Source organism: Fistularia commersonii, chromosome 2 (assembly GCF_037954325.1).
Source record: "Fistularia commersonii isolate RoL2024-O1a breed Wild chromosome 2, RoL_Fcom_v1.0, whole genome shotgun sequence".
In the NCBI taxonomy this organism is placed as follows: Eukaryota; Metazoa; Chordata; class Actinopteri; order Syngnathiformes; family Fistulariidae; genus Fistularia; species Fistularia commersonii.
This window is the reverse complement of record NC_141285.1, coordinates 230,316-251,591: the sequence shown is the minus strand read 5'-3', so window position 1 is coordinate 251,591 and position 21,276 is coordinate 230,316. Positions and strand designations below refer to the sequence as shown.

The window sequence follows — 21,276 nt, the reverse complement described above, 5'->3', positions numbered from 1 at the left end:
GGAGCCTCCTCACGGTCTGCCTGGGTTTCCTCTGGGTTCACAGACCCTGTGACTCACTTCATTCATTGAAATCTAATTTCCAAGCTCCATACCCACTCCTGAACCCTTCTCTCGCTCTTCAAACCCCCCTCCGTCCACTCTCTGGGTGTCATGTAAGATCAGGCCAGCAGGGGGCAGCACACACCTGCAATTCCTCCGCGCCGTCCCCCTCCCCAACCTCCAAGCCCCAGCCGCTCCTTCTTGATGAAACCGGTGGAGATGATAAGCCACTGCCCCTCAGCCTGGACGAGTGTCTTTGTGCCAGTCGAGGACGAGCGAGTGCAAGGCAGCAGGACGTCGCGGCAGAGTGACCGACCCACCGACCCACCGACCCACCGAACGATCGGCCGACCGACCCACCGACCGACCCACCGACCGATCGGCAGGATTCTCATTTTTCGAAGATCCTCCTCAGCCTCCCAGGAGGTAAAGCATTGATATGTCTTATGGATTTAATCATGGAGCAGCGAGACGCATGGATTTGAGATTCCCTCCGAGATTGTGACTTCCCTGCACAATGACAGGCGTCTCCTGCGCTGGACGGCAAGACGACACAAACGATCACATAAACCTAAACTATTTTCAAGATGACTATTATTTAGCGTCAGCCGGCAGGCGGTGACGTCCCTTGTTTCTTTTGGGTGGATCAAGTCCCTGACGGAGCAAGTTGGTCAAGACTGAACCGGACAGGTGAACGGGTCATTTTTACTATTTTCATTTATATTTCTAGTGAACAGAACCAATTGGTGAACGGAGATGATTGAATTGGTTCATAAATTGTTTGAATGGACCAGTTTGTCAAACAGAAGATGGAAAGCGGCTGCAGATAGGATTCGGCAGATGGACACGTGGAGTCCCACATGGCAGCTTGACATGATTCTAAACTACAAATGCTCCGAAAAGTCCAACGTTAGCCTTTTTTTAGACGTTTGGAAATTGGTCAGATTGTCAGACCGCTCACCGATCCCTAAATGTCTCTAAAAGATAAAGACATTCCGTCTTGGGGTCGTAGTACCTTTTGTTCTCTGCCATCGTTAGATAGGATATGCAAATGTTTGGACGGGCGTAACATATCAGATGTTTTCGCTCAGATGTTGTTCGCCGTTCGTCATGCTTTTCTATTTACGTCTCTGCAGGTGACTCCGAGCTCGGACGCAAGGAGACGTCAAAGAAAGCGGGCGTTGGACCCGAGGGCTTTCCTATGGTGGCCGGCCAATGCCTGGCCATGGGCAACGGTTCAATAAAAGCCCCGCGGGCCGAGGAGAACAGCTGCCTGGCCTCCATGCACAGCGAGCGCACCGGCCCGGACGCAGAGGTCCTGAGGTCGGAAAAACCTATTTTCAATGGGCAAGGTTGGAATGCGGGCACCCTAATTGTCCAGGCGTGCTTTCCTGGTCCGACCCGTCGATCCCATCGGAAAACAATCCGGTGGTTTGGATACGGTCGGTCATACAAGTCTTGGGCATCGGTTTCGCACCGATGGTATCATATGGACCGTTCAGTTAAGGCGTCCTGGACATTCAGTTTTCTGCGCGCACGCCGTCTGCCCTCTCGGCAACCACTTGCAGACTTGATTTTTTGTCCTCCTTTCTATATTTACCCGTCTGGCTTTCGGCAAACAAAACTAAAAGGGAAAGGGGTTGTCGTTCTTGGCTGTCTTAAAGTGATCCCAGTTGTGGTGAGGATGTGGTCCTCCCACTGTTAGCAGATACGTACATGCGCGGCTAACGGACTTGCTATCCCGTCAGACCGCAAGGCTAATGTTTCCATTTGCTGCAGACTCCATTTGAAACAAGGAAACACAATATTAACTCTTTCATCCATATTTGTGAGGTTTACTGCCTCCCGCTGATAGATTGGACATCATTTTTGATGAAAGTGATCCTTTTCCCCAGGTTGCGGATCACCCAGCTGGAAGCGAAGCTGGCACAGAGGGATCAAGAGCTGAGGGCCCAGGAACTCCAGCTGCAGCACCTCCAAAGAGAGTTGGATGCCAAGATCTCGCAGATCGACAAGCTCCAGGATGCCATCGGCTACAACGACAGCTTGGGCCGGTCGCCCCCGGGCCTGTGCCGCCGCCGTTTCAGCGTCATCAACCAGGGTCCGAGCCGCTTCCACAGGGTGGCCGTGGAGGTCCACCGCAGACTCAGGGCCAAGGAGGGCGTCTCCGCCGAGCCCACCTCGGACAACTTCTGCGAGGGTTTCAGAGCCGCGCACGGATCGGCTGTGAAGCCGGTCCACAAAGACTCGCAGTGAGTGTGTGTGTGACGCCACACCTGTCCGCGAACCGCCGAGGGATCACGATATTAGGAACGCTTGTGTGTAACTTGCTTGGCCGCTGCCCGAGGCAAATAAGGCATCCTTTTAGAACACACATGCTCTCGGCGTGTCCTACTTCTCTGGATCCGTAAACGCCGGTCTGGTGTTTCCGCCGGTTCTGCCGACCCGCTCGACAGAAGCTCAGATTTGACCAGAGTTGTTGCACAAAAAGTGTAAAGCGTTTCTTCGCAGCCTTTCACCTCCGTGCTCTCGCTTTTTGAGTCAGCAGCTTTTCTACGTAAGTCACCCGAGAGCTCTCACCGGTGCTTTCCTGGCAGCTGCTGCATCAGAACCACCATCATCCGGCAGCAGGCCTGCCCCATCTGCCCCCTCTGTCCACGCCATTCCTAACATATCCACACGTACGCGTACAGTGACGATGCACCGATGACCATCAGGAGCGATACGGGCCTCCGCATCTTTCCAAAGGACACCTCAACATGGCGTCCGCGTGCCACCGATACCGATTCATCTATTAGACTATTTGTGCATCACGATAGGTTACAAAAACAAAGGACATTCAAGTCTTTTGAAAAACAGATTCGTCGTCGTTCAAACTGATCCATCGGGTGTAATCGACCGAGGCTCGCCGTCCCCGCCGCCTCCAACCCCCTCCCGGCCGCACGCGGGATCTGAAAGCCTGGATTAGCATGGCTGGATAATAGACTGATAATAGACTGACAGAAGAAAACAAAAGGCTGCGGGATGTAAATGCGGGTCTGGGCCATTATGGCCTTCAATTAAACAACCGACCTCCCATATTGCCCGCAACTCTAGGACGCATTCAGCAGTTTCCTTTTCACTCAGTGCACTAGCACATCATCTGTGTGATGTGGTAATCAAGGGCACACACACACACACACACACACACACACACACACACACACACACGCACGCACTCACACTCAGGGAAATCTGCTGAATAAATTGGTGGTAACTGGAGATTAATGCGGCAGCTTGCGTCGACAAATCACATTGGCCAGACTCCATTAGTTTAGCAGAGACGCCCAATGGAAACACCAGAGCATCCACACCGGACAGTATTTGTGCAGAAACGGCCACAAAGTTTGGCCCGATGAAAACACTCTGAGAGGAAGTAAATGACAGCTTTGACCGGAGCACGGATTGAGAGCGTAAAGGGTTTATTACACCCTGCCGGCAGGAACCATGCTAGCAGAAAATGCAAATTAAAACCAAAAAGAAGAATCGCGTGGTATTTAAACTTTGCAAACTCTCGCTCTGGTCTTTCTGCTCCATCTTTCTATTCCAAGTACCAAAAAGCTAATGAACGACGCCATCATGAGCAACGACTTCCTGAAGAGGCTGGAGCCGCAGCACATGAGGGATATGGTGGACTGCATGTATGAAAAGATCTTCTCCAAGGGTCAGCTGGTCATCCAGGAAGGAGAACCTGGAAACTACCTCTACGTACTGGCAGGTCAGCTCATCACTCCGTCCAGAGGCCCGGCGTTGCTGCGTCACAGGGAAATAGAAAACCCTGACACATGAATGCTTTATTAGCATTATTGCCATTATTGTTACTCTTGTAATCATCATTGCTATTCAGTGATATCTTTCTCGTACCCTTTCATCATAAGAAGGGGTCATACCGTCCAAAATAAATGGACAGATTTGGCCGTGACCTGTTCCGGTGGCGACTCGACTCCTTTTGCCCGCACAAGTCTTGAAACGTCTATTCGATCGATTGTCTGTGGGCTTTTGCAGATGGCTTGCTGGAAGTCATCCAGAATGGAAAGCTTCTGGGCGAGATGCGTCCTGGAACGGCCTTTGGAGAACTGGCAATACTCTACAACTGCAAGAGAACGGCCACCGTGAAAGGTGAGCGATGCCGATCTCCCACTTAACAAGTTGACCGACCAGGACTTTTCTACCTGTAAGGGATGCGGCGCCGGCGTTGCACATGGGTCGACTAGAATTCGCACGGGGGCACGTGATTCAAGTTCAAAACAAGCTATTGTTATTACCGATAATGTGGTTGTTTTTGAAATGATAGCAGCGGCGAGGAAACCTGAGCGGCTCGGAGTCTTGGACACTCGGTTCAGACGGCCAAGAGAATGGCCTCTTAAGGTCAAGACTTGAATCTGGCTGATACCAAACACGAACAAAAATGCTTATCTGACAAAAAAAGAAAAAAGATCAATTAAGCCATGCATTCACTTGGGGGGGACTGGAGAGACATGTTGACCAATGAAATCCTTTGTGATCAATACTATTACAGAGATGATGGCAGGGTTACGGCGCAACAGGATTTCCCTTGCTAACTTTGGGATTAGCATAAAAGTCAATGCTTGCTAGTAGCAAAGGCATTAACCAAACACAACCACAAAACGCCAGGTCTCCACCTTTTATTTTACACATGAAAATGAACAGCAAAGCAATACACAGACAAGATAATTGCTATTTCATTAGCTGCGGAGCGCTAAGGATTGGACGGTTGATTAGCATTTGTTGGTATTTATTCTATCGTGATTTGATCGATGTACCTGAGCTCGCCATTCACCACCGGCGCAAGCACAACAGTGCCACCCTCATACAGGTGCATCTTTGCTAGAATGAGCGCAGAGGGAACCGAAACATCGGCCAAATAAATCCAAAGGAATCGCTAATGACCGTACACCCAACACTTATTTACCCAAAATGGTTGCTGCCCCTGTGTGATTGTCAAGTTTGTAAGAAAGTGCCGTCTGAAAAATAAAAATGTTTGCATCATTTATGCAGTGCAGTTGAAGGAATGACCTCAGTGGCAGCGTCCTCCACAGGGAGGGCAGCGCCGGGGCTTTCATGAGTTGTTCTGGTTTCCATTGGCACAGCTGTGGCCCAGTCTCAGGTCTGGGCGCTGGACCGACAGACCTTCCAGACCATCATGATGCGGACGGCGCAGGCCAGACACGAGGAGTACTTCAGCTTCCTGCGCAGGTACACCCTCGTCTGAACCATAGCGGACAACCCTTGCCGCTATCGGGGGAGTAGAGTTGATGTTTGCGGTGTGTTCTGTGTGCAAAATTCATTAGAAAAGAAGAATGAAATCATAAAAAAATGTTGACATTTAAAGCAGAATTCACTCAGAATAGTTTAAAGAAATTGCCAATCGACTGGTTCAGAGAGATTGAACAAGATTTCCCGAGATAATAAAAAGTTGTCACTCTGGCCGTCGAGGAAGAAAAAGATGGACACGAGGTTCACAAGTGGAAAACGGTGCTCCTCAAAAAGTGGCCTTGGGGAACATGGTTATGGTGTAGCATTAGCTCTATGGTGTAGCATTAGCTCTTTGGTGTAGCATTAGCTCTATGGTGTAGCATTAGCTCTATGGTGTAGCATTAGCTCTATGGTGCAGCATTAGCTCTGTGGTGTAGCATTAGCTCTATGGTGTAGCATTGGCTCTATGGTGCAGCATTAGCTCTATGGTGCAGCATTAGCTCTATGGTGTAGCATTAGCTCTATGGTGTAGCATGAGCTCTTTGGTGTAGCATTAGCTCTATGGTGTAGCATTAGCTCCATGTGAAGCATTAGCTCTATGGTGTAGCATTAGCTCTATGGTGGAGGGTGCATGCTCACAGACAGCACAGAGCAGGACATATGAAGTGCAGTGAACAAACCTTCAAGAGACAACATGGAAAATATTTGACAAGGATGATTCGAGAAGCGGAGAGAGATGAAGATAATGACACAAACCAAAGTCACCCGAAAACTTGAACGAGGGAATGTGACGAAGCGTATGTAGCGCTTGGTCAATTACATTGCACCCTCTTACCCACCTGACTTGACGAAGCCATCTGTGCCCGGATGCGCTCAAAGCAAATACTGCGTCTACAGTCCTCTTTTGGAATGAAACCGTAGCGACGCTGCTAATGCTCACTTCTACTCTCGGGCTGGTCTCAGCTCCCATCACTTCATTGGGTGGTCAGTGAAAGAGGACATGGAGTTAGTTGGTGTGAGACAAGAGGAAACAGACACTGGGGGCAGATGGAGTTGCAGGGGGCAGATGTGTTAAAGGGGGGCAGATGTGTTAAAGGGGGGCAGATGTGTTGAAGGGGGCAGATGTGTTAAGGGGGGCAGATGTGTTGAAGGGGGCAGATGTGTTGAAGGGGGCAGATGTGTTGAAGGGGGCAGATGTAAAGGACAAGAAGCTGGCCGGACAAGCATTTGAACTGTGCTAGTCCACTGAAATCCCATGTTGAGGAGCCTGCAGCTGCCGGGCCAATAACTCGGTCTCTCTGTTGATGCTTCTTAGCGTGTCTCTGCTCCGAGAGCTGCCCGAGGAGAAACTGGCCAAGATTGTTGATTGTCTTGAAGTTGTGAGTCTTCTTTTTCACAAACTTGTCGCCCGGCTTTTTTCACTCTCCGGTCCGGTAACTATTCTTTGTTTTCCCAAAAACTTCTCTTTGCAGGATTATTTTGAAAAAGGGGAATACATCATTCGAGAAGGTGAAGAGGGGAACACTTTCTTCATCATCGCCAAAGGACAAGTAAGCTATCCGCACCTCCCGGTCTTTAGGTGAGTGACCAACAGCTGGTTGCAGCTGGGGCCGAGGGGGTGAAGTTAAAAACAAATGTAGCCGACTCAAGCCCCGTCCACAAAAGCAAAGAAAAATACGAAAAACAAAGCTGAGATACAAGTTTTGATTTATTCTGGTGACCCCCTGAAAAGCCCCGGTGTGCAAAAAGCACCTGGTCTAGGGGACGGGCCTCTTCAGAGGACCCAGAATGCTCTGAGGGGTGGGAACCTCTGCGAGTGCGTTGCATCGATGTTCCTCAACAACACCGATTGGTGAAAACATTTTGACATGCAGCTTTTTCTTCATGCTAAGCTAGCGCATGGCTTCAGACCCGTCTAGTTCATTTCCACACGCTTTTGTTTACATTGAAAAATGGAGCGGTGGAAGAGAACCTGCGAGAAGTTGACAGTTGCCAGCTGACAGGGTCCGGGTTCGGCCAGCGGTAATAAAAGCTGTCGTCTTTTTGCGAAGTAGTAAAGCAAGAGAAACTACAGTTACCAGATTGTCTTCCGTCCCGGCTGACTTGTATCTCTTGCACCGCCGAGCATTCGCCGCACCGACGAGCCCGACAAATGTGGCTTGTCGTCGCCTGTCGGTCGTCGTCGAGCTTGTTTGACCTTCAGCCCCTTCTTATCGCCCCCTGCTGGACCGGAGCCGCAGTGCAGTTACATTGACCACGTTCCCCATATATTTGAATAAATTCCCCCAACTTGCGATGAAAATGCAGACTCCATAGATTACCAGGAATTTATTTTGCCCCGGCATAAATAGGTTCCTGGTAATAAAAGTTGCTAGAATTTCCGTGGGCCGGGGCTATAAATTTCCATTTTCCATGAAGAATACAATTCGGTGTCCATAGAAAAATGGTCACGAGCGTCGCCGGCCAGCAACACTCCCGACCATCGATGGATCCGTCCAACTGCGGTTCTCCGGTGTCGGGCCGCCGTCACATTTGCGTATTAAAGGCACAACATGTCCTCCGCCTGTTGAATCATCAAGATTGACGGCTAATACCATGCTCACGTGGCCACGCTGCAGGTTATAGTCACACAGAGCACAGAGGGCTTCCCCGAACCACAGGAAATCAAGAGCCTTGGCGTCGGAGACTACTTTGGAGAGAAAGCTCTCATCAGGTAGGAAATCCTGTTTTTTATTTGTAGTGACAAGTATGTTTTCGCACGCAATGGCGTGAGCTCTCCCAGAAACGTTGTCCGTGGAAAGGTCGCGGCGTGGGAGTGGCCGGCAGAATAAGCTGTGCAAAATGCAGCGAGGAGGCCGTCCAGCCGTGGTATAATCACTTTATCCCTGCGTGCGATTGATTCCAGGGACACATGGAACATTGATAAGAAACATGATGACAAAGACATGCTTCATAACACGGCGGCAGAAACATGAGTGGGTTGAGTCGCTCCCTTTGTTTGACCGAATTGTGTGTGTGTGTCGTTCTTGACAGCGAGGACGTTCGCTCCGCAAACATCATCTGCAGTGAGAATGATACACACTGCCTGGTGGTGGACAGAGAGTGAGTAGTCGCATCGCGTCTTCAACCATCCCGTTATTCTCAGCGGTCGCTTTGGCAGTGATGGATTGATCCAGGATGGATTCGAGGATTCGAGGAACTTTTATTGTCACGCCAGCACACCTCACAGTTTGTGGCACCAAATCCCCGCTCCGGTTTCAAGCCGTAAATAGGTTTTGTTGTTGTTTATTTGTTTTCATTCACCCCTATCCACAAAGCCATTTCATGCAAATGAATTTGACAGCATATCCACGCGCCCCGTATTGTACTGTGGTGTTTCAGTCAGTGAAAACACCTGGTTGACTGTGGAACGTCCATTTAATAAGCAGTATCTGTGGTTGGCCTCAGCCGCGCCACAGGTTTGCAGAACGCTCCGCTTTCCAGACCCGTCTTCTCCTTGAGTTTGGTCGAGACGTCGCCCCTTGTCCGGTCCTCGGCCTGCTCGCTGCTTCTCCAGCTCCTCATTCTCGCTGCGTGAATGCGTCCCTCTAAACCAGACCCGGGCATTTTACGGCCCGTTTTGCTTCTTTATCCGGGGCGCCAAACTATTATCTTTGAATATTTTAATAAGTATTTTCAATCAATATTAGATTTAGAAACTCCTTATTTTTTCCGATGATTGCATACAAAATAATGTCGGTACATTTATATGATCATTAATGATTTAAAGTTGAAATAAAATGACACAGAAAATTAAAATATTTAAATTGCCATTTTAATTATTTCAATTTACACGACACCTCGTCGGCTCGCACATAAAAGTGAAATTCAAACTGTGGCCCTCCGGCCAAAGTGAAGGGCCTCCCCTGCTCTCCAGGCTCCCGGCTGGACGCTCGTCTGCTCTGTCATCTCCACAAATGGCAGGAGCCGCCGTTCTTCTCCACGAGTTTCTGGCGGTGGCGCTGACATCACGCGGTGACATCGTAGGCCGAACCCTCGTGCGAAGCGTGCACAACACAGCCCCGGGCGGCGGCGGCTGCCGGCTCTATGAGGCATCAAGACAGGCCCGTTCTGTGATGTTTAATAGACATTGGCCGCCGCCTCCTCGCTCCTGTTATAGATAACGCACCGCAGTTTCATAAGCTTTCCCCGCCGATGGCTCTCCACTTTAACCGCTCTGCGCTCAAGTGTTGTTCTCGCGCTGCCGCCCCGGCAAAATGGGCCGTGCACGTGTTCTCCTCTGTGGCTGAGTTCACCTCCACAGGTACGGGGGAGCTAAAAGCTCGCAAACCTCCCGTTGTCCCGGTGCGTGCGGAGGCGCAACGCCGGGAAAATCATTAGGAGTTTAAACAATGGCGACATGCATGGGATCCGGTGCGCGTCGCCGATTCACATTCAGATCCGTCTACATTCTCAGGACCGCGATTTCCTTTGCTACTCGTGTGAAACAGCGTTTATTCTTACCTGCTGTGATGGCAGGTTTAGTCGTTAGTGAAGATATAAAGCTAATATTACAGCTATCATAACAAAACAAATAGGGCAATCCAGCCTGTCATATGTTGAGTCTGTTTACTTTAAAAGTCCTAAAACTGACAAAAAAAGGTCACTTTCCAATTCGTTCTCTCTTCAGTAATTTCAACCAGATGGTCGGAACTTACGAGGAGCTTCAGGCTTACCTGAAGGAGTATGTGGAGGAGTTGTCCAGAAGCGACGAGAGGAGGAACGCACTGTGAGTACACCGGCGCGCCGAGCCGTCCCACCCAATCATTCAAGGCTGAATCTGGATTTCTGCCGCGGCGCTCAGGCCCCATTCGCCTCAGATCGATTCTGCCGAAGCCCAAGAGCTGAAGAGGCTGAAGGACAGGATTCTCTTGCTGCCGCTTCATCAGCCCTTCCTGGAACTGGAGGTCATCGCCACGCTGGGGATGGGAGGCTTCGGACGAGTGGAGCTGGTGAGCTGCAAACACGCAAAACACACCGCGCGACCACTCATCACTCCAGTTACCATGATTATAATTATAATTTTATCATCACTATAATCATATGATATATTAATCATTATATATATATAGTATGATAATATCATTATGTTACATGCGTATATAATATGATTATTATAAATTATTATTATTCATAATACAGTTACTCCCAAGCACGGCGAGACAGAGTAGAAACAGATCTTTTGTCTGCTGGGTGATGCCGAGCAAGACGGAATGTCATCTGCAAAGAAACCTCACCTTTCTTGAGGAATCCTGCTTCATGCAGATGATCCTTTGAGCTCTGGGGAGGAAATGTTCCCTTCACCTCATGATTACCTCAGACTTGTGTCTAGGAGTTGCATCAGGGCTGTTACATCTGCATTCTAGCGTTCTGGAATCCTCTGAATGACTGATGGTCTATTTATGTGGTTTGGTCAACATATTACCAGAGATGATGTTTGGACTAGAAACTGTTCCAATGACCAAAAGACAGCAGGCAGAACTAGAGGTTGCAGAGATGAAGATGTTGAGGTTCTCTTTGGGAGTGACCAGGATGGAGAGGATCAGGAATGAGTCTATCAGAGGGACAGCACATGTTAGATGTTTTGGAGAGAAGGTCAGAGAAGCCAGACTGAGATGGTTGGGTCATGGACAGAGGAGGGATAGAGAATATATTGGTAGACGGATGCTGGAATTGGAGCTGCCAGGCAAGAGGTCTGGAGGAAGACCAAAGAGAAGATTTATGGACGTCGTGAGAGAAGATATGAAGGTAGTTGGTGTGAGAGAGGAGGATCCAGAGAATAGGGTGAGATGGAGAAGGTTGACTCGCTGTGGCGACACCTGAGGGGAAAAGACCAAAGAAGAAGAAGAAGGTCATCATATATCATAAGTGTGGTTTATTGGGTCCGCGGAGACACAAAGGTCATTTACACGGCCTCGCGTAAAATGGTTTCCCGCTCAACATGCATGAAATAATGATTTAGAAGAGTTCACCTAAACAATCGGTTCACCGTGTGCTTGGACACTGTGAAACTGGGTGGGTGCTTTCCCACCATGTCATGCTGGTGTGGCAGCGCCTGTTTTTCCTGCATCATCTCCAGCCAAGTCGCCGCCCTTGCAGGCGACCAAATGTACATTTGTGAGTTTTTCACCCTTCTCTGCTTCTGTTTGTTGCGTCTCAGGTGAAGCTGAAGGACGAGGACACCACGTTCGCTCTGAAGTGCATTAAGAAGAAGCACATAGTGGACACCAGGCAGCAGGAGCACATCTACTCTGAGAAGAACATCCTCCTGCAGACCAACTCGGCCTTCATCATCAGGTACGCGCTCCTGACACCGAGCACCGCTGTCACTGCGAGGACGCGACGCGATCCAAAGTCCTGGACTGGGACTCCTCGTGCCGGACATGGAGGCCTGGCTTGAGGCCGCACAACATATGTAGGACACGCATTCGGCCGTCGTGAACACACAGTGTCGGTCGCGTTGCACAATCTCCGCTCGTGTGTCATTGACAAAAACCTTTTCTCTGTAAAGCAGCTTGCGAGCCACTGGATCCGCCGCTCTCTGTGGAGTTACCGAGGGCCGAGGTGTAGAATGCCGCCGCCTCGGGCCCCTCCGCCGCACACAGATTTATCTGGACTATAACTTTAAAGAAACAAAGAGCTTGTGTAAGCAGACCTTCAGAGAGAAGTCTGGCCAGAATGCAATGTTCGCTCGCCACTTTCTCATCCTCTTCCTGGGAGTTGCTCCTCGTTGCACGTAGCTTCTCCGTCCAGATCATGTCTGTATCTGTGAAGGGGGGGCGCGACGGGAGCCATGTTTTTTTATTGGCTCGCTTAGCAACTGTTCTCCATTTAAGGCGCCGTCATAAGAATGTTATAGTCCAATAAAAGAGGGTCTCCTTCTTTTTCTTCCCCTTCTGTTCCTTGGACGGGGGTCTTGACCACGGACTGTGTAAAACACTTTGAGGAGCCCCCTGGGACTAAAAGCTGCTGGAATTCCTGGAACGCCGTCGGTCTTTTCGCTATCCGTGCACATTTCTGCGTCTGATATATATGCGTTCATTCAGAATCTATACCGCTCATTCTGCAGTCCGGGTCAGGGCGGGCCGCAGATTATCCAGGCCATCGTTGGCCAAGAGGCGAGGTTCGGTCACCCGTCGACCACATGGAGAGACAAACGACCGCTCGCTGTCGCTCACGCATCGTAAAGAGACAAACGAGCGCTCGGTCGGTCTCGGCAACGAAGGGTCTCCAATTAACCCGGGTGTTTTTGGCCCGCGGGATGAAACCGGACGACCCGAAGGAAATGCGCAGACTCCGGGAGACCCCACGATGAAAGTATGAAAGGCCCCTTTCCCAACGGAGCCGTCAATCAAAACCATTATTTGGATTCAGATGATCTCCGTATTGAGGAGGTGAAGAGCAGGTGCAGATGTTACTGTCGGTGCGTGACTCGGACACGTCGGTGTTGTGACGCTGTCATGTGTCAAGCGGAGTGATGGTTTGTGTGGGAAAAGCTGCTCCTGTGTCCGGCGGGTCTGGCCTACCGGTACAGCAGCAGGGAGGAGGGAGGACAGCTTGTGTTTGAGGTGTGACCAGCCGTCAGCGGTGATCTGTAATGGGAAAGCTTTTGGCTTGGAAGCATCTCCCACTAAAGCTAGAAAATGTTTGGTGTCACAACAGATACATTTCCGTTTCAGGTTATTCAGGACATTTCGGGATGACAAGTTTGTGTACCTGCTGTTGGAGGCGTGTCTCGGAGGAGAGCTCTGGACGGTGCTGCGGGACATGTGAGTGCACTTCCAATTCTCCACGTAAGCCGTTGCGCTGCCAGAACAAGAACAAAGTTCTCTTTGGCCGTGAGATTCGACGTTCGCGAGGAACTCGGGCGCAGAACTCCGGTCGCGGTCCCTGGTCGTCCCCCGGCTGCACATCAGCCACGCTGAGCGCTGGAGGAGTCCCGCAGAAACAGCAACACCGACGTCACCGTCATGTCTGGGTGTTAAATGTGAGCGCAGAGCCGCTGCCACGCCGTGGACGGCAGGGATCCATTTCCCCTCGCCACTCTCCTTCACCGGCGCACGCCTTTACGGATTCGTCCCAAAGATATCGCGATCTTTTGCGACACGTTCGGACGACTCCTTCCAAGAATTACTGGCTATTCGCGTCTCTTCGCACGCCTTACTCAATGTGTCCATGGACTTTCAGACTTCTTCTTTCCATACTTTCATCCATCAACACACAACGGGAACGGCAACACTTCTGCTACGCCCGCTTCACATTTCCGACCAATCACGCGATAGTTCTCGGACCGCCCGCGAGAAAAAAAGTTCTGCTCGGACGTTGTGTCAAGGACGAGCTGCGAACGTGCCGGGTATGTGCGAGTTGTTCACATGAGGAAACAGGAAGTAGATCGGTGACACACTGCGCGGGATGGTACATCGCGGCCCAACAGTGTCACCCAAGTCCACCTTGGGTGGCGAGGCTGGATTTCCTGGATTCAGCGCACGGCTGCGCCGGTAGACGGGCATGGCGAGTGTTTCTTACATCCACCCTTTGGATAGTTTTTTAAAGGAATGACTCGGTGCTTGCGCTACAATTTATCTGCTTGTACTACTCTTGCCAGGAGTTATTTCGATGAGCCCACGGCCAGATTCTGTACAGGTTGTGTGTTGGAGGCCTTTGATTACCTTCACTCCATGGGCGTGGTCTACAGAGACCTGAAGCCCGAAAACCTGCTCCTCGATGCTCAAGGCTACGTCAAAATGGTAGGCCGGTGGACGCTCCTGAACCTTCCACGATGGGCTCGCGGGTACGACTCCACTAATCGCCGTGCGTCTCCCCAGGCAGACTTCGGGTTTGCGAAGAAGATCGGACCGGGAAAGAAGACGTGGACTTTCTGCGGGACCCCGGAGTACGTGGCCCCCGAAGTAATCATGAACAAAGGCCATGACTTTGGAGCTGATTGTTGGTCTTTGGGGATTCTGATATTCGAACTTCTCACTGGCAAGTAAGTCCAAAAGACATTCTTTTTGTGAAGAAGAGATTTCCAAGCTGTTCATGCCCCTGAAGACATGAGGTTGTGGATGGAAATGGTGCTCCTGTTTCACATGTTCATTCACTGGGTGGTAACGCAAAACTCTCGGTCGGTTTAAGACGTCCGTCGGCATGAGAATGGCACCTGAATGTAGGGACACGGGCTCCGGATGGACTGGAGATTTCAAAACATGTCTTCTCCATGTAGGCGGGAAAAGGAACACTTTGAAAACGCAAGCGTGGCGAGGTTGCAGTCGACCTGCCACACGCCGGTGGGTCGACCGGAACGACGACAACATCATCTCAACGGGCATCGACTCGGAAGTTACCCACCTCGTACCTCAAGGGTCACTCCAAGCAATAGTTCCGCCTTGTTGTCGGTCCATTGTTGATTTAGTGAATATTTTAGTTTATCACAAAGTCACACCTCCAACTCCTCGCCCGGCATGTTTCCCACAGCTATTCTGGTATTTCCCACAGAGATCGTTTTCAAAATGTCCCCACACGAGAAAGTGCGTAAAAATCAGTGACTAAAAGAGTAGAGTTACTGTATTGATCCCGAGGCAGCTCACACAGATCAAGCCTATCACACACATCTGCGTACATACAGTCATGGCCAAAAGTTTTGAGGATGACACAACCATAGAAACATCTGGCAAACACCTAAAAACCCTGAAGGAACAGACATTGTGAGAGTGTCATTCTCAAAACTTTTGGCTATGACTGTACAAACAAACAAATAACGTGACAGAACGTTGTGGTGTAGATGGGCCTGACTACTGTAAAGCACTTAGACGTTAGCCTGAGAGGTTTCCTTCAGTTTCTGCACTAAGCTTCAGGATATATCTGTGATCTACAGGGCAAGAGACATGAATTATATGTCATATAAAGTGTTTGTTCGTTTCTTTAAATGGCCATTAGGTCTTCCTGAGGTTCAATTTTACCACAGTAACATACATGGATACATCATCTTCATGTACTTCGTCAAAATTAGGCTCAAAGTACATAACTTGGTTCAAAGATACGAAAAAACGGGCACAACTCGAAGCCGTCCTGTGACATGGGAGTGTTATCAACCAACGTCATTTCAGGGGAAAAGACTGCAGAAAGTCTTCTTTGTATGAACAAATTCAATGCCAGCTTGATGTTCAGATAGTTCTGTGTGGAGGCAACAGGAACTGACGACCTTCTGCTTATTGATTGTCCTCACTGATCAATGTTGGAATAAAAAGTAAGGAAACCGAGAAAAACGAGCTCCCATTTCCTTCCCAGTCCGCCTTTCACTGGCTCGGACCCCATCAAGATCTACACCATGGTCCTCCACGGCATCGAAAAGGTGGACTTCCCCAAGAGGATCGGCAAGCGATCGGACGACCTCGTCAGGAGACTCTGCAAGTACGCCGACGTTCTCGCACCAGTCGCGTTCCAGGGAGGCCGTCCTCGCTGGCGATCAATCAACGCAACGGCTATTTTGCCTGTTCACGGTGAAATTGGTTCATCGCCTCGGTGATTGTGTCACCGTGACGATAAACCACCGCCGCTACCAACGGATGCACTGCCACTTCGGGCGATCCGCTGTCCCGCCGATCGAGATGCGTCAACACTAATTGGATTGTGTGTCCTGGTGAAGTTTGCCGGCTGTTGTTGCTCCCCTGACGGCAGCCCTGCTCTTCCCCAGGCTGAACCCCGTCGAGCGTCTGGGAAACAAAAAGAACGGCATCATCGACATCAAGAAACACAAGTGGGTCCAAGTCCTGTCGGTCTCGCTTTTCATACTAAGAACATTTTTAGATTTATGTGTTTCTATTCAGGCACGTTTGCATATAATTTGGCTAAAAGCCCGTCGGCGAGGCAAAGTCAGAACATGCACTCTTTCTGCATAGGTGGTTCCAGGGCTTCAACTGGGAGGGTCTGAGGCGTCGCAAGCTTCTGTCACCATTGAAGCGAGAGGTGAGGACAGCCGTTGCTCGCCAAGGCCGGGGATTCTCCCGTTGTGGAAACGCTTCTCTTGAACATGGAGGGGCCTCCTGAGCCGTGACGGTCAAGTCGTTACGCTTCGGTCGTGTTTCGCCGAGAGCAGCTCGCGAGGTGGTCCGCCGAGCGTGGCGCTGCTCGCGCCCTGTCGCCTCACGCTAGTCTCAGTTGCTGACAGCAACCGCGGTGCGGCGTCTTTCTGTTGCTACCGGCCAAAGGGATGTAAATAGCGCTCGCATTTGCCGGTTTCCCGTTCAGGACATCTTGTTGTCGAAGAAATACCCACGTGCACCCTTTGTCCTGGACGAAAGTCTTACTTCCCCCCACAGACACCGGAGCCGAGCCCGGCGCTGCTTGACGATCCCGGTCCAGTCGACTCAGATTTTATTGCTAGAACACTAAATCACAACTCCCCGTGCTCTTTGACCGGTCGCTGTAGGAGGACAGAGGCCCGTTCCTCAGTTCATGTATTCTTCAGCCTATTGGTTCGTTTATCGGCACGGTCCTGCGCAAGGATGAACACTGCGAATGAGTAAACAGGAAGAGTAGAGCACGGTGCCACCTGAGCTTTCAGAGGTATCCTGTCTTGGATGTGAAATGGTTCTGAAAACATAGAAAACCATAACATTGAGCACGTTGCTCGAGCCGGTGTTATTGTAACCCCTTACGCGAGGTACAAAACAGTAACGTGCAAAGAAATACAGGTACGGGCGAGAAGGTCCCTGGTTGGATTCCAGCAGGGTTGCCTTGGTGCGTGGAGTTTGCGTGTTGTCCTGCGTGGGTTTCCTCAGGGGACGTCGACTTCCTCCCACGGTCCAAAAAGATGCCTGAGGGGCAGCGGGTCAAACACATGAGCTCAGATCTTTTCTCAGGAAGGCCAGATGGGGGAATCCCGGCAGAGTACCGATAGTTTCTTTCAGTGGAAAAAGGTCGCTCATTTATGGGCTTTGCAAAATCATCCGCACCATGGATCGGGGCCGCCAACCGTTTCAATCCGACCCGCAGGCCCTGAGTTACCCCGGTCACTAGTTCCCCTGGTGAGCAGGGTAACTGAAGACCCTAAATTGCCCAAACGTACTAATGAGAGCGTGAATGGTTGTTTGCCTCTATTTGTTGCTATATGTCTCGATACATGGCCCAGCGATCAACTGGCCACCGGTCCAGGGTGAACCAGCCTGTCGCCCAATGACAGCCGGGATCGGCCTCGGCAGCCGTCCCAGCCGGGAGCGCAGGATAAGCGGGGCAGATAATGAACGAATGGGTACATTTCGAACCACTCCTTCTTCCCGTGACTAAAATCTTGAGCGATCACCCGATGCCGTTGCTCCCTCAGCTCCAGGGTCCGACGGACCACAGCCACTTCGACGTGTTCCCCCCCGAGACGGAAGAGCCTCCCGACGAGCTGTCCGGCTGGGATAAAGATTTCTGACGCCGGCGGCACCCGCTGGCCCGCCGGCCGGCCGCGGCCCAGCCGACAAACTCTGGACATTCTGGGTAACTGAGGACAAACCTCCGAGGTTTGGAGATTCGGGACTTGGGCGCCCCCTTGGACTCCGACGCACGTTCCCAGTCCGAGATATACTTGTATTTTTGAACGCTGCTGATCTTCCACCAATCTGGATAACCTCTTTTAGCCATTTAATGTTAAAAAAATACCAGTGCACGTTAACAACGGAGTGTTTTCATCAGCGGTGTCAGTTTTACAGTGTGTTGTCACCCCATGCCACAAATGCACCGTTTTTTCTATTTATCTGACGCACTAACCGATTATTTTCTAATGAAGTTTGATTAATAAATCCAATGAGAAAATGTATCCGACGTCAAACAACTTCTTAAGTAAATAAACACACACACACTCGGACAAATTCCTGAAATGTACTCGGGGCCCTTCCAGGTGTAGAAAGTCATACGGTGTGAACACAAAGTGGCCGGCCGTTATCATTTATTTAAAGTTCTCTCTCGCCTTGTCTTGCCTTTACACTCTTCTGTTACCAACCGGCTGTTTTGTCTCAAGAGCTCCTCCATCCTCCATCGCCTGGCAACAACTGGTGACTTACATCAACACAGACGCTTGATTGCCGTCAAGTGGCCGCCGCTTATATACTGTGTTTAAAGTTTTTTAAGCTTCACCGCAGTTCGCCGTACAAATATTTACGAAGGTAGTCATCTCTGCACAGCGGCGATGGTAATCTGATGCAGCTTCCAAAATGTAGAACCGTTAACACTCCAGAGCCGAGGAGGCCCACCGCAGCAACGACCAGCGACTCGGCTTCAGTCATTCATCAATTCATCTATCCATCAATTCATATATTCATCTATTCATCTATTCATCACGGCTCCATGGCATCAGCTGGGTGTGATACTCCAAACTGTCCATAGGTGGGCGCTGTGTCAGTGGCCTTTTCTCCACCTCCAACTTGTTGGCCCTCTCAAACCAAAGAACAAGGAAATGGAGCGCAGATGATGGATGGATGGATGGATGGATGGATGGGTGGATGGATGGATGGATGGATGGATGGAAGTTGAGTTATAATCTATCTACCCTGGCCTGGACTATCTTCAGCAGGGCTCTAGTGACCTGCAGACGCAGGAACACTAGGACTCGGGACTTCACTATATTTGTCAATATTCTCAGACAAATTTACAGGCAAAGATTCAAATATCTTGTTTGAATTTCAGTACGAGAGCACGTGGCGAGACAATGAACAACAACGTAAAAGGAGCGGCGGGAGTCCTGAAAACATTGCAAACCTTCAGCGAGTCTAAAAGTTTCTGAAATGAAATAAACTCTGCTTGCAGTCCGAAATATTGGCATCTCGACTCACCGACTGAGGCGCTGATAAGGGGGGTCAGGGAGAAGGCTTTTAGACAGAGACCGACATGACTGACAGAGAACCCTGGTAAAACAAAATCACACCGTATTACCAATTAAATATGATAAAAACGTATAATACTTTTACTTACAAATAGGTTTTATTTGTTATTTTCAACTGTATTTGTTTTAACCCCCCCCCCCCCCCCCTATTTACATTAAATGGTTGAGTCCTGTGATCGTCTCGGCGCGGTATTTGACAGCCGGCCGTGGAGGAGCGGAGGCGGAGGCGGGCGTCGTGCCCGGGAAAGTGCAAAAAAAGGAAAGAAAATAAGTAAAGGGAAGGAAAGCCAAGGGGGAAGCAGTATGTCACACCAGTCTTCAAGAAGCAAGGTGGGTTTATTGGTGAATAAACGTTGGAAGGTCCCGGAACATTACACCTTAACTTTTATCCGTGGTGCACAAGCTAGCTTACTTCTTCTCTCCCCTCATTAGCCCGTGTTTCCGGAGAAAACACATTATTTTTCATTTCAGCGACACTTTTATTTCAGTTAAACAACCAGTGCTGTCACACATGCAATCAGCCGACACCCGCTTCCGTCCCCAGCAGGGGTCCAAACAGATCCATCCAGTGTAGCCGCCTCCCGGGCCCGACCCCGCCGTGACCTCGCTGTGACCCCGCCGTGACCCGGCCCTGCCGCCAGCGGATGATGAGGTGAGCAGCTGTGGGTTCGGTCTGTTTTCAAGGGAAATTAAAATCAATCAGTCTAAATCAGGAACAAAAATGTACTTTTAAGCAAATAACGCCAAGTGTAAAGACTTCTCCTCCTGGGGCCCAAAAGTCCCAGGCGGCGCTTCTGCTCGCTGACTTAAATAACAATAGTCTTTTAAAATGACTCTTAAGTAAAGATGACTGTGATTTGAATCTCACAATGGAAGTAAACCGGTCTGAATATGTTGGGATTTATATGATTTGTTTTTATTCACTCTTCCTTGTGTTTACGCCGCCGGATATGCTTTGACTCCCAGAGGTGACAGGTGCATACAGTTGTTGTGCACACTTGCACGCCACAAGTTTTTTTTTTTATCTTTATTAATTATTCAATTTGTCTTTTTTAATCAGATTCTATTGTGAATCAGCATGCATTTCCCTTTTGTTTGTTCGCTCGAGCAGCCACATCGTGAACCGCGACCACAGCGTGTTGTTGTTGTTAGGAGGCAAAGAAAAGGAGCGGTTGTGAAGGCGTGTGGAGCTCCGTGTCACCGTGGGTGGAATAACACGTCTGAGGGCATCTCACACGCTTGTCCTCGGATTCCTATGGAGGTGGATTCTCACACACAGGCGTCTCATTGTTTTCCCCTCAAACAGATGCAGAAACCGGTCCCGGGTTGGAACTCAGACGCATAAAGTTCAGAAATATTGAATATATATTTTAGTTATAAATGATCCCGACAGTGCGCGCGGGTGGATTCATGCCAGAGTTTGATGACTTTGCACTGAAGAAAATGCCGTTTTTAAATATGGTCGAATTGGGATTTTGCAAAATGTTGTGATACCGACATTGATCAGGAGATGTCAGTGTTGATCAAACAACAGGACTCCGATGGATGGCGATGCAAGGCTGACCTGCTGCTGAAAGGGCAACTTGAAAAGATTCAGAGATGAATTCCTCCATTATCTTTAGCGCTCATCAGGCACTCGGTGTCGTGGAGCTGCTGTGTTTGGTAAAGAGGTGCCGGCTGACAGAAGATAGCAACCGTTCACTGTCATCCACACGTCCAGTTGACCTTCAGCATGCTTTTAATTCATATCCAGTTGTCCCTCGCCATATCGCCTTTCACCTTTAGCTTTTTAATCAAACTGTATATTGCTGATATACCACGGGTTTTTGGAGCATACATGTATTTTGGTACATATATATTATTATAAGTCTTTTCATGGTGAAGTAAGCACTTTCTCAAATGGCGACCAGCCAGAGTGTGGTGTTCTGTATCCTGGGCTCTGATTGGCTCGAGGACGGTGGCGTCACTCTCTGCATCTGCTGCCCATAGCACGCATCCAGCGCCTGGCCTTGTCCGTTTCACGACGACGTGCGATCACCACTCGTACTGTTTCTCTGGGGTGTTTTGGCGTGAATTAT

The 21,276-nt window shown here is 49.9% G+C and overlaps 1 protein-coding gene across 3 annotated transcripts; it reads left to right on the top strand.

The window, feature by feature from the left end:
- Positions 1-292: 292 nt before the first annotated feature.
- prkg2l (protein kinase cGMP-dependent 2, like) lies at positions 293-19,227 on the top strand. Of its 3 annotated transcripts, XM_086163342.1 has the most exons (20): positions 293-729; positions 1,176-1,362; positions 1,935-2,291; positions 3,630-3,796; positions 4,084-4,197; positions 5,190-5,295; positions 6,611-6,674; positions 6,768-6,845; positions 7,914-8,008; positions 8,329-8,397; positions 9,965-10,063; positions 10,139-10,286; positions 11,495-11,631; positions 13,014-13,103; positions 13,940-14,081; positions 14,160-14,323; positions 15,622-15,744; positions 16,028-16,090; positions 16,233-16,299; positions 17,657-19,227. In XM_086163342.1, the coding sequence occupies exons 2-20, from the start codon at positions 1,241-1,243 to the stop codon at positions 17,750-17,752; spliced, it is 2,301 nt and encodes a 766-aa protein (XP_086019468.1). In that variant the 5' UTR covers positions 293-729; positions 1,176-1,240; the 3' UTR covers positions 17,753-19,227. The 3 variants fall into 3 exon arrangements, 2 of the variants coding, with proteins under 2 accessions (XP_086019468.1, XP_086019476.1); XM_086163350.1 differs by lacking the exons at positions 13,940-14,081; positions 14,160-14,323; XR_015107381.1 differs by lacking the exons at positions 16,028-16,090; positions 16,233-16,299; positions 17,657-19,227 and having other exon boundaries at positions 14,164-14,323; positions 15,622-15,743.
- The last annotated feature ends 2,049 nt before the right edge of the window (positions 19,228-21,276 follow it).

Excerpts from the sequence above, each read along its gene's own strand:
- prkg2l (XM_086163342.1), top strand. The coding sequence starts at position 1,241 with ATGGTGGCCGGCCAATGCCTGGCCATGGGCAACGGTTCAATAAAAGCC. Across the intron at positions 6,846-7,913 it reads TCATCATCGCCAAAGGACAA|GTTATAGTCACACAGAGCAC; the intron begins GTAAGCTATCCG and ends GCCACGCTGCAG. Across the intron at positions 10,064-10,138 it reads GACGAGAGGAGGAACGCACT|GCCCCATTCGCCTCAGATCG; the intron begins GTGAGTACACCG and ends CGCGGCGCTCAG.